We start from the raw sequence: 13,466 nt of genomic DNA, 5'->3' as shown, positions 1-13,466 counted from the left end.
CAAAAATACATTGAAATTAAACCCTATTTATTTTCACAACTTCTAAATTTTAGTATGATCATTTTAATAGTCACACTTTCATTTTACACATCTTAAATGTATCTAATGTCTATCACATTCACTTTTAGTTATAAAAATAATACAACTCAGGATCATACTACATCTTTTCATGAAAAAGTCTACCATTAAAAGAGAGTTGACTTTTTACAGAACAGAGATAACTTCTTGAGGACATTGGCATAGTACGCCAGAAAAGAGAGTTGACTTTTCACAATAATACATATTGTTTATTTAGTAACATCTTATCACGTTATTAATTAAGTAATTATTATACATATTATTTCAGCACTGCTCAAATATGTTTAATAACACTCTTGCTACTATTACTTGATCTCATGATCGTTCTAACAAATTGCCCATGGTCATTGGTCAACATTAATATTTTATCTACACTGCACAAATTTTTTCCCTTAAAAAAATCCTTGCGGGGCTGGATGCCTGAATCGTTTATTTTATTGCTTCTATCAACACAATTGTGCATTATTGATATCACCTAATTTATGCTTCTCATGTAATTAATAATTAATTATTAATTATGCATATTTTCAGCACTATAACAGTATATAATCCTTAGCAAAGAACATTGTTAGTGCATTGCGAACCGCAAACACTTGAGATCCCATTGTGCTCGAGAGAACCCATTGAGATCTGAATAACGTTATAGCATTCTAGCTACAACAACTTTCCTCGTCACCTTTCATTCTTTCCTTCCTTCTTTATTTCTTTTCTCATCATCTGCTGCAGTTGAGATTCAATCATGGCTGCAAAACTTGAAGGTGGTGGAGCTTATCTCTCTTCCTTTGTAGATGTTGTTTTAAACAAGCTGTCTTTAGTACTTGATGACGACGACTCATTCACCGAAAGGAACAACTTGCTTGGAAGATTGGAGAAAAGTCTGTCTGATGTTGGACCTGTTCTTGATGATGCTGAGCAGAAGCAGTTCACTAACGAGAAAGTCAAGAGTTGGCTTGATGATCTCCAAGATGCTCTCTATAAGGCTGATGACTTGCTCGATGAACTCTCAACTGAAGCTGCCATTGCCACCCAAAGGGATCCAGGTAACTCTTATTCCTGGTCTCATCCTGTTGATTCATATATTAATTATAGTGGTGGCATGGAAAAAGTAGTTCAAAGACTAGAGTATGTTGTAGCACGCAAAAATTTACTTCATCTGAAGGAGAGTGCCAAGGTGGACATGTCATCATGGAGAACTCCATCCACATCTCTCGTTGTAAGTTCCCACATATTTGGTCGGGACAACGATAAGGAGGAGATAATCAAATTGTTGCTAGATGATGGTTGTCATGCTGAATCACCTGTCACTGTGATCCCCATTGTGGGTCTGGGTGGAATAGGAAAAACTACTTTGGCTCAATTGGTTTACAATGATGCCAAAGTGGTGAAAAATTTTGACCTTAAAGTGTGGGTGTGTGTTGCTGAAAACTTTGATCCTGTTAACCTTACACGGATTATACTAAAGAAAATAACTTCTTGTTCTTGTGACACGGATGACTTTGAATCACTTCAGACTGATTTGAAGGATAAGTTGGTACGGAAGAGATTCTTAGTTGTTTTAGATGACGTCTGGGATGATCGAGGGGACATATGGGAGGATATTCTAAAACCTTTTCAGTATGGGAATAAGGGAAGTAAAATTCTCTTAACAACCCGTAGTGAAAAGGTTGCTTCTATGTTCACAGCTATTAAACAACATTACCGACTAGGTTTATTGTCTGATCAAGACTGTTGGTCTGTGTTTCTCAAGCACTCATCTCTTTCTATTAATTCTGAACAACATGCAACTTTAGAACCAATCGGTAGAAAAATTGTTGAAAAGTGTAAGGGGTTACCTTTGGCTGTGAAAACACTTGGAGGTTTATTGCGCCATAAGTATGATGTAGGGGATTGGGAGAATATACTTGAAAGTAAAATTTGGAAACTCCCAGAAAATGACAGTAAGATTATTCCTGCATTAAGAGTAAGCTATCACTATCTTCCTTCACATCTAAAGCGGTGCTTTATTTACTGCTCATTATTTCCTGAGGATTATCAATTTGACAAAAATGAATTAATCTTGCTGTGGATGGCTGAGGATCTCGTACTACCAAACAAAAACTACACGTTAGAAAATATTGGTTGTACATATTTTGATGAGTTAGTTGCAAGGTCATTTTTTCAACCTTCTAGTATTGATGTTGGTGTATTTGTAATGCATGATCTCATGCATGATTTAGCAACATTTTTTGCTGGAAAGTTCTATTTCAGAGTCACAGAATTTGGAGATCTGCAAAAGATTTACAACAAAACTCGTCATTTGTCATATATGGTAAATCCTAACGATCCAGTCATACGACTTGGAGAGGTCTACAAGGGAGCAATTCATATGAGAACATTTCTAGCTGTTCATTTGCTTCATCTTTATGAATCAATTGATATAACAAGTGATTCTAGGCACTTACAATTATTAGAATTGAGGTGTTTAAGAGCGTTGTCATTTAAATCTTTTTCTATTGAGTCATTGCCGGATTCAATAGATAAACTGATCCATTTACATTATTTGGATCTCTCTTACACACCTATTGTGGAATTGTCTGAGTCATTGTGTAAATTACACAATCTCCAAACGTTGAAGTTGACTTATTGTGTTCATCTAAAGATGCTACCTAGCCGCATGCAAGATCTTGTAAACCTGCGCCATCTTGATATTGAAGAAACGCCTTCGTTGATAGAGATGCCGAAGGGAATGAGCAAGTTAAAACATCTGAACTTCTTGAGTGGTTATATTCTCGGCAAGAAGGAGGAGAATGGAATAAGAGAACTGGGATCACTTGACAATCTTCATGGCTCACTATGTATTTCCAACTTAAAGAATGTCAACAACAGCCGTGAAGCTTTGGAGGCAAAGATGGCTAACAAGAAGCACATCAACGTTTTAGAATTGAAATGGATTCCAGATAATGATGACGACGACGATGATGTTGATTTTCAAAAAGAGAGAAGCATTCTTGAGTTGTTACAACCTCACCGAAACTTGAGAGAGTTATCAATTGATGGTTATAGGGGTGAAATATTCCCTGATTGGTTAGGCCTTTCTTGCTACTCCAATTTAACCGACTTGAGTATGCATCGTTGTAAGAATTGCCGTCAGCTTCCTTCACTGGGACAGGTACCCTCTCTGCAGCATCTGTATATAACGGGACTTGAAGGGTTGGAGAGAATTGGTGGTGAGTTTTACAATAACGCTGAATCATCTCATCAGGGGACACCCTTCAGATCTCTTCAAACTCTGAGATTTACTCATATGCCTCGCTGGCGAGAGTGGCATATTCCTCATGACTTTGATGGATTTCCGAAACTTAAAAGCCTTTCCATAGTCAACTGTCCGGTGTTAAGTGGAGATCTGCCTGCTCACCTTCCAGCTCTGGAGAAACTTAACATTGTTAACAGCGACGAGCTTGCATGTTCACTGCCGAGAGCTCCCAAGCTTCACCAATTACTTGTAATGGGTCCTTGGTATGAGCCTGATGAGTATGCGTATGAGCATTTATCGAAACCGCATGAGGTAGTAATTTTAGAAACTTTGCTTACCAAGTCCGTATTGGAGTGCCTGCCTCACATCGAATGGTCGTGTGTCCAACGTTTGACAATCGAGAATCCTTGGCCAGCACTATCATTTTCAGGAGATTATTTGCCCGATTCATTACAATATCTGCAAATCACTGGGTGTTCAGACTTAACATTCTCAGGGCCACTGCATTCCAAGTCCCTAACGGAGATACTTGTCGAAGAATGTCGTTCACTGACGTTGTTGCCATTGGGGGCCCTTCCAAATCTGAAGACACTCTCTATCTCAGATTGCCCAGAAATGGATTGTTTTGGAGAGGAGTGCCTCCCGCGGAGCTTGACAACTCTTGAGATCAGTAGATGCCAGAAATTAGAGAGGTGGATAACTTGGAGGGGTTTGCAGAGTGAAGGCCTTACCCGTCTCATCCTTGAAGGCTGGAAGGAAGTTAAGTCGTTCCCGAGAGAGGGTTGCCTTCCTGCTTCCCTCCAGTATCTATCTTTGTCGTACTTTTCAAATCTGGAGACGCTAGACTGCAAGGGCCTTCACCAACTCACCTCCCTCCAAAAATTAACAATTCAATACTGTGGAAAGCTGGAGAATATCACACAACAAAACCTGCCTGCCTCCTTATCAAAATTCATCATCAACAGTATATGTCCATTGAGGAGTAAGCTGGAAGAGATGAACGACCCACGAATTCAATTCGACACAGGTAATTGTTTTTGCTCTCATCTTCCCTAAACTCACTGCACGCTCTCCAATTATAATGCTAAATTGTTGCCACCAAACATTCTCTTTCCCTTGTTAATATGCCAAACCAATTTTTCTGCTTAATTTTTAATATGTCTTTTCCCCTTGATTGCAGACTAGGAGTATGAGTTCCGTTGATTTCTGCAACATGCAAGGATTCTGTCTATTCATAATTTAATATGTTAAGGAGGAGGTGCGTTCGTACTTTATGAAATACATTATTCCGTTTGATTTGCAAAGTCATACCAATTCTCGAATTACAAAACAGAACATACTTTAGTTATGCCATTTAATTTCAGTTTTCTATTTCTGTCAGATTTTAGTTCATACAATTTTGCTTTTTATTTTTTAATTTTTGGACTCTGTTTATCTCATACTAATGTGTTCTATGTTGGTTTCCATTTATAATTGGTAAGGTGGAAGCAGGAGTTTCAATTCATGGATGTGGTAAGGTGAGAATGGGGGTGAATTAAAGTAAGTTTTGGCATATGTTCAAGCTTTGATGTTATTTATTATTTGAAGTTTTCTACAATGCCTCCTACTTTTTCCTTGTCTCCATCTAATTATACTTTTCTTTGTCCAAAATGCAGAGTTGAATGTTCCAAGAAATTCATAGATATGATAATGCAAGCATTCTATGAAAACCAGTCCAAGGATGTTGTGGTTTCAAGCGTCTTGTGAGTTCTTGGCACAGCACACTCTTCATCCTTTTTAGATGGGTAATTGCAATAGAAAATTTCTCATCTTTAGTTTAGAAGTCATAACCTGCAGAACCTCAGTTCCCATGCCGTAATGAAAAAATTAAATTGATTACATATTTGTATCTAAACGTAATTCTAGCTCCCCATTGGTTGGTTTATGTTTTCATCTTTCATAAAACAAATGTTCTTCTACTTTCTAACCAATCAGCATTGTGCGGTACTATCTCATTATGCTTATTATAATAAAACTGGTCAATTTTTGTTCTATGCAGGTTTCTCATGATCCAGACCCTGAAATACAATATGGATTTCTTTGCTGGAATGCTGAAATACAATACGACTGGGACTGCCATTCGTTCAAGTTTCATGGTCAACCATTACTAGTTCATTAAGTCCAAACTCAGTTTTACCAAGGAATACCCTGAGTTTGAGTTGGGAAGTTAGGACCCATTCTGTATATTTTAGTTAGGGTGTTAATTTCTGCTTTGCTCTTTCTGTTTGAATCTGTTTTGAATCTCTTATTCTATTGGATAGTTTCCTCACATATATAAGATTGCCTTTTGTATCTTATGTATAATCAATGAATGAGGTTATTCAGTCTCATATCATTTTTCTCACAAAGTCCTGAAGCTTTTTCTTTCTACACATTTTATATTGCAGCACCTTCATCAATGCCTAGTGTCAATAGAGGGCATTAAGATTCCTAAGAAACAAGATAATTTCTGTTTGCTGAGTTTGTTGAGTATGCAGTTTTTCTGTGCTCACTATTTGTAGTGTAAATTTGTAAATTGGAACAAACATTATAATCTCGATGTTTTCATTCTAAATGTGATAGGAAAATGACACCAAAGGAAAAGATACAAAAGTAGGTCAAGTATGGTGCATTAAAGAAGAAAAAATGAGGCTTACTATGTATTTGAAAGAAGGAAAGCCAAGTAGAAAGCTATTCTTTTGGAAGTATTTCTTCGAAAAGCATGAATGTAAGAAAAGCAGTACACTTGACCAAAGAAAACTGTAAGAAGGCAACTTCAAATTTGGAAAGTGTTGTATCATTCTTCTTGTATTCTGGAAATTCATCAAGTGTGTGCTTTGTGTTGAGTGAAAAGACAAATGAAGAAACTAGTTAATTTAATATGCATTAAGTTGTTTTAGTTTTTGTACATAAAGATCTAGATTATCAACTAGTCTCTTAATACAGCGGTATAGTAATATTATGTTCCATATACAGACTTTCCTGTAAAAAATTCATGCTAGAAAGAGCAACAAGAACATGTTTTTCATTTGTTAATTTGATAAAGAAAGCCTGTGTCTAACTGTCTATGCGCTAATGTGATGAGTGCACAGTTCAATATCTTTGAGGATAAAACAGTGGAACGCGCCAGGTAGGGGTCGAACCTACGACTTTCTGCTTAGGAAACAGACGCTCTATCCACTGAGCTACAGGCGCTTCTTAGAAGTTTATTTCTTATTTAATTTTTGAAGATTTTGTTGTTGATCACTAGGGGTGGCAAAATGGGTCGAGTCTGTCGGGCCGATCCACTAAATCCGCTAAAAAAGGCGGGTCGGGCTAGGAATTGGAGCCCGCCAAATTAAAAAACCCGCCAAACCTGCACCGCTAAATTGGCGGGTTTTGGCGGGGCGGGGCGGGCCGGTCCGCCGGGCCGAAAATTTTTATTTTTTATTTTTTTTAATTAAATAAAAGAGTGATTACTATTATAAAATTAATAATTATAGAATTTTTAAACATTTTTTTTTATTTTTTGTTTTTATTCTTTTTTGAGTTATTAACTTTATTTATTTTATTTTACAATTTCGTATATATGCTCAAATTATGTAACTTATTTTTTAAAATAAAGATGATTCTATTGACAAATATTATTTTGAACAATTTTATTGAAGTTAAAAATAAAAAAAAATAGTAAAAAAATTATATTATAATTTGACTATTTTTTATTTGTATTTCATTTTTTAATTATTATTTTTTGGTTAATTTTAATGAATTTTATTTTTCAAAAAAAAAAAAAAGTCAAGCGGGCTAGCCCGCCAATCCGCCATAAAGCGGGGCGGGCTAGCATTTTGAACCCATTTTAGTTGGCGGGGCGGGCCGGTCCGCCCCGTTTATGTGGCGGGCCTAGGCGGGGCGGGGCGGGTTGGGGCGGGCCAGCCCGCTTTGCCACCCCTATTGATCACAGATAATATCCTTCTTAGTATGAGATATTGTGTTATATTTTCACTTTTCAACATATTAGTGTCATGTACCATAGGTAGGGGTGCACAGACCCGGCCCGGTCTGGTCCCGAACACTTTTGGGACTAATTTGGTGTGATTTCATCGGGTTTAGGGTCGGGTAAGGGTCTCAAAAATAGACCCGGTCATTATTTCGGGTCGGGTCCGGGCCATAACTCGAGTCACCCGAAGTCGACCCGGTGACCCGGTCATCATACACAATTAATATTTTGTGTTATTAGTGATGGATCATGACTATTCTTATGTGGAATTTAAGTATTGTAAATATTAATATTTTGTATTATTAGTCATTATAAAACTATAAGTTAATGTTTTATGTTTAGAATGCATAAGACTTTAGACTAATGCATAATATTGTGTTATTTGTATTGATTTAAATATTTGGTATTATTAGACAATATTAGTATTGATTGTGGTTATACTTTAGTATTGATTGTGGTTATGCTTTAATTTTGAAGAATGGTTGGTTCTTGTTATATTTTTCTAAGTGAATTTTACCATGTTAAATAATGGTTGGAGTCTTGGAAATTTGGATATTTTTACATGCTAGCTTACAAGAAGGTATCAATGTAATGTAATGTTAACGGCCCGGTTTTCACCCGGTTTTCACCCGGTTTTTACCCGGTATAATTGTGGCCCGAAAGTGTATTGGTTTCATCGGGTCTAAGACCGGGTTCGAGTCTAATAAATAGACCCGGTGTATATTTCGGATCAGATCTGGATCACATCAAACCCGGCTTCACCCGACCCATGTGCACCCCCTAACCATAGGTAATATAATATGTTTTTGGGTGTTTTATAGAGACAAACGAGATGCTTCTTCATATGGATATAGATATGCATTTAATATCCTACATATACGGTGACACTAATATGTCTATATTGATGCTATCGTATTTTAGTTTACCTAGTACATGGCATTATTCCCCTTGGTGTGCTCACTAAATCTTTCTTAACTATTTTAAAGTTCATGTTAATAATAATAATAATAATAATAATATGGGTTAAGTATGATTTTGGTTCCAATGTAGAGGCCGAAAATTAATTTTGTTTTCGGCCTTTTTTTCGCTACAAAATGGTCCCAAAATTTTAGTTTATTTTAAAATTGACTTTTTTACCAATTTTATTTTTTTTTATTACCAAATTATCCTTCATTAAAAAATCTATTCTTAATATATAAAAGTAGATACATAAGCATGCACCACATTATTTTTGAGACATTTCTTTTCTCCTACTAATGCCATATCAGCAATATTACTTACTTGGCACAATTTTAGAATCAACCACTCAATTCTTGCCAAATCAACTACTATTTCCAAATCAGCAAAAAAATAAAATATATAAATAAAAAACTAAAAAATAGAATCCAATAAATTTGTAACCTCCAAATACATTGAATTCATATTCCTATATTTATTATATCTTGCCGTTATAAATAATACAATAAATTTATAACCGCAACAATTAATTTATAAATTAAAAGTTTAAAAAATGAAAATTATATTTTATTATTATAATTATGTTTATTATAATCATTTTTATTTTTGCCAATGAGTTATATCTCAAATAGCATAGTCTTCCATATTGATCACGAGCGGTATCTTTGGTAAAAAAAAAAATAATCATTTTAAGGTTTAGAAGTAACACTAGGTACAAAGAACTATTATTGTAGTTTTTACTTATTATTAAAAACAAATTCTATTTTATTTTACCAATATAAATTTTGAAAAGAATATTTGAAAACCAAAAAATATATGATATTAGACATATATTTTTATATTAGATACATTTGTAGTATATAAGATGCATCATGCATGCATGTTTACCTCAAAACATTAATTAACTATTTTTTTTTTACTAAAAATGTTTAACTTTTAGCTTTTGTTGCGTATATTTGTACATATAAGATGCATCATGCATGGATACAAATCTAAATATATAATTATTACAATAATTATGTTGACCGTAATTCCATAAGTTTAAGCCATTGACTATGTCAATTGCATTGCCAACTTTAGAATAATTATTATTTGGCACAACTTTAAAATCAACTACTCAATTCTTGACAAATTAACTATTATTTTTAAATCATCAAAAAAATAAAATATACAAATAAAAAACTAAAAAATAGAATCCAATAAATTTGTAACCTCCAAATACATTGAATTCATATTCCTATATTTATTATATTTAACCGTTATAAACAATACAATAAATTTATAACCGTAACAATTAATTTATTAATTTTTATAAATAACTCATTAAAGGTAATAAACATCCATATTACAAATGTTATAATAATATTATTAATCATAATAAATTTTACGTTATAAGTATTTAAATTCCATATCATTTAAACTACATATATAAGTCTCTTATCACTATTCCTTCACATAACATCAAATTTAGCACAAAATATTATTTTCGAACTACACATCTCAAACTTACTCAATAGAGCATCATTCTTTCAGAACAGAACGATTAGATCTAATGGCCATGTAATGAGAATTTGATAATCAGGTATGACAAAAAAAAAAATCACAACATGCATCATACATTCATACTTACTCAAATACCATATACCTAATGATAACATAAATTGAATATTGAAATAGGAAAAGATTTTCACAATTTTAGCAACTATAAACGAAATTGATGACAAATTAGGATGGAACTGTGTTAAATGTAAAAAGTGTCAGAAGAAAGTATATATAAAAAAAGAAACAACTACATTTGTGGCACATATAATCAAACACCACAATATCCAACAATAAGGTAACTCTATATACTTTTCATAATCTCATCTATCAAATTATTAGTTGTTAGCCAATACTTATTTTAGATTCAAAATTCAATTAAAGGTTTTAGATCAAAGTGTTACAACAACTTTTGTACTATTTGATGGCGACGCAAAAAACTTATTGGCCACAATTGCTTTAAATCTAATGACATTTCAGAAAAATAATGACATTGAAGCACCACTCCATCAAGAGATTAAGGAAAAAGAAAACCATACAAAATCAAGACACATCTTCGGAAGAAGAACATACATACAAAGATGGAACCAAATAACACAATAGAAAGTGTATCAAACTCAACAATTCATAAAGAACATGTCTTCACAAGAACTTACGACAAAAAGAAGAAAGCACCAACTCTAACTACCAACAAAAAAAAGGAGGACGAGCGCCACATAAAATGACTAAGTCCATCAATTAAAACAAATGCAAAAATCAAACCACCAAATAAAAATGTTACTTTGTACAACTCCAACATCCAAATCTTTTGTACTACAAATTATTTAAAATAAAATATCTTTTAAATTTAACTTCAATTTACACATATTTAATTTATTTCTACAAAACATATCAATTTTTAATATTTATTATATACTATCGTTAATTTATCGTCCCGCGCATCGCGCGGGTCCCATTCTAGTTATAACATAAAAAAAAAAGAAAAAAAGCCATGTGACGGAGAAAGAGAATCCGGGTTTGGGGGGGGAGGGAGAAAGAGAATCGAGGGGGGGAGGGAGAATCAGGGGGAAGGGGAGGGAAGAAGGGGGAAGGGGAGGCCGCACCGCTGTACCGCCGTACCGCCGCCTCGGAAGGGGGAAATAAAGAGCAAGAGAGGAGAAAGCTAAAGGAGAAGAGAGAGATCGAAAGGGAGAAAGCTAAGGGCTACCGCCGTTACTCTTCGCTGTCGCCGCTACCGCTCCTGCTCCTCGTCGTTCAGTTCTCGCCGCTCGTACTGCTACCCGCGTCCTTGCCGCTGCTCCACGACGCTCACCGTCTGCCGCTTCTTCTGTGAGCTGGATTTTTTGTGGAATTTCTGAATTTTTAGTTTTGAATTTTGTTGATGGTTCTGAGTTTTGATTGTTCTGATTTTCTGAGTTCTAATTTTCTGAGTTCTTATTTTCTGAGGTGGGGGTGGTAGTGGGTTCTTGTGTTGATGATGATGGTGGGGTGATGGTGGGTTATGTTTTGAGTTTTGTTGTTCTTTTGATGATGATGATGATGATGATGACCATGATGATATTGGTGGTGGTGGGTTCTGGTTCGGCGTAGACTTCTGTTGAGTTTGGTTGATTTTGGGTGAAGGGAAAGAGTATTTTCGTCCAAAAGACAATTTTAAAACAAACTGAAATATTGGGGACCATTTTGTAGCGAAAAAAAGACCAAAAACAAAATCGATTTTCGACCTCTAAGTTGGGACCAAAATCACTTAGCCTAATAATATAAGAGAAAGAAGAGTCAATATTATAAGTGTCACATTTTACAGAAATTTCGTTGGTAAATAAGTCAATTTGTAATCTTCTTTCTTTGTGCAACTCAACTAAGTGCAAGAAATTATAATGCTATTACACGAGTTAGTCATACATACACATAGATTCATTGGTTCCTCAAAATATCTGCATAGATTAAGTGAATTTCAACAATATGAATCTAGGTCTATATCCTAGTTTACCATCCAAATCTCTCTCTTCAAAGCCTTCTTCAACTTTCACCAATTAACTTCTTGCCATTTCAAGATCAACTTCAACAGAAGCAACCATTGCCTTCAGCTTCTTCATTTCCATCTCCAGACCAGCCATATTCTCCTTCACACTTTGCACTTTAGCGGATCTCTCTGTGTAATTTTTCATACTTAAGGCGGATTGAACATGTGGCTCCAGCCAAGTTAAATCAAATCTAAACATCTCAAGTTCTCCCCATAAGATTTGAAGATTGCTACAACCCTCTTCATCCATATCTCTCACCTTTTTAGTCTTGAGAAAATGTAGAACTCTTCCCAAATCCGTGAATGCCCATTCGCTAAACCTTCGACTTCTCTTCTTCTAGCATTCAATAACTGAGGGATGCTTTGCACATACTTCGTCAAGAAGCGAAACTAACGCTTTTTCTATTTTCCCTAAACTCCTGGAATCAACAAGCTCGTCAATTGAGATTGCACACATGTCCATAGATGAAGGATGATCAGCATGTTCAATAGGCTTTAGCAGGTACTTCAACAGGAACTGGTGGAGCAGGTTGATCAACATTTTCTCAAGCTCTAGGGTGCTGACGGAAATCTTAGCTTCAATTATACAAGTGTCATTCACAATAAACCCCTTTCTAAGATCGTAAAAGTCAGCTAAACGTAAAAATGAATTGAAGCCCCAGTTACTCTCTTTGGCATTGAATGTGTGTTGAGCTTCAAAAAAATCCATATATACATATCAAGAGTCAACCAGGGTCAACTAATTGTAAGTAGAACATTCGTTAACGCCATGCTAGTATTGTAGATTAGATAAAACTCATAATGAATTAGAAAATAGCAATGTTGTCATACAATTGGAGTGGTTTTGAGAACTTGTAAAATTGGTATTATTCAGACAAAACTTGTAAAGAAAGTAATCTATATAATAAGAAGAGGTATACTACACATCCACGTAATCATGTAATTAAGTTGATCAAAACCCAAAGAATTACCAGAACACTATGCATATCATAACATACATGACCCACGTGTAGAAATGAGTGCACAAGCTTAAGTAGTCAAAACAAACAAAAAAAAAATTAAAACCGAACAGAGCATAAGGGCATGAGGGCAGGGGAGAGGGAAATATGAAAGTTACCTTTTGCTTTTGTGGCTCGAAAATACAATCTATTATTCACATTGTTTACCATTTTCGTTATTTAAAATTTTATGCATAAATAGTTAAACACTCTTCAGATTATATATTTTGATAAATATTATATTTAAATAATTTAAATAAAAAATTCCCAAATATTATATTATATGCCTGTTTGCCAATTTTTGCTAACATAAAAAAAATTTAGAAAAGAAATATATTTTTTACTATTTAAATAAAAAAATATTAATATCTTAAAACTATTTTAATGCAGTACTTTTTTAGTATTATTTTCGATACATTTAAGAAATTAACTGATTTAGAATTAAAATTTATATTAAAATTAATAGGTGAATAAAATTGATCTCATCTTAAAGAGACGATTACCTTGATGAAAAATTAATAAAAATTTTTACAATTTATATAACTATTAAATAATATAAAAATCTAAATGAAGTAAAAGTAAATATAAATCTCATTTTTAGTTTCAGATAATTATATATGATATATAGTCCTAAGTGTTATTTTA

The 13,466-nt window shown here is 34.2% G+C and overlaps 1 protein-coding gene, 1 non-coding gene and 1 pseudogene across 4 annotated transcripts; 1 reads left to right on the top strand and 2 right to left on the bottom strand.

The window, feature by feature from the left end:
* Positions 1 to 668: 668 nt before the first annotated feature.
* On the top strand, positions 669 to 5,679 carry LOC107626223 (putative disease resistance RPP13-like protein 1). 3 transcript variants are annotated; one of them, XR_015904989.1, is made up of 5 exons: positions 669 to 4,337; positions 4,491 to 4,568; positions 4,792 to 4,827; positions 4,966 to 5,094; positions 5,349 to 5,679. XR_015904989.1 is itself a non-coding variant. In XM_021116541.2 (1 exon), the coding sequence occupies exon 1, from the start codon at positions 818 to 820 to the stop codon at positions 4,364 to 4,366; it is 3,549 nt and encodes a 1,182-aa protein (XP_020972200.2). In that variant the 5' UTR covers positions 669 to 817. The 3 variants fall into 3 exon arrangements, 1 of the variants encoding a protein (XP_020972200.2); XR_015904988.1 differs by having other exon boundaries at positions 4,792 to 4,849; XM_021116541.2 differs by lacking the exons at positions 4,491 to 4,568; positions 4,792 to 4,827; positions 4,966 to 5,094; positions 5,349 to 5,679 and having other exon boundaries at positions 669 to 4,366.
* Positions 5,680 to 6,450: 771 nt separating this feature from the next.
* TRNAR-CCU (transfer RNA arginine (anticodon CCU)) lies at positions 6,451 to 6,523 on the bottom strand. Its single transcript has one exon. It is a non-coding gene; the product is annotated as a tRNA-Arg (tRNA).
* Positions 6,524 to 11,743: 5,220 nt separating this feature from the next.
* LOC148575452 (uncharacterized) lies at positions 11,744 to 12,992 on the bottom strand (annotated as a pseudogene).
* Between the last annotated feature and the right edge of the window lie 474 nt (positions 12,993 to 13,466).

The sequence above is a fragment of the Arachis ipaensis genome, chromosome B2 (genome assembly GCF_059453495.1).
Source record: "Arachis ipaensis isolate K30076 ecotype BB chromosome B2, ASM5945349v1, whole genome shotgun sequence".
Taxonomy (NCBI): Eukaryota; Viridiplantae; Streptophyta; class Magnoliopsida; order Fabales; family Fabaceae; genus Arachis; species Arachis ipaensis.
Note: the sequence above shows the minus strand (reverse complement) of the source record. Positions and strands in the feature narration are given on the sequence as shown.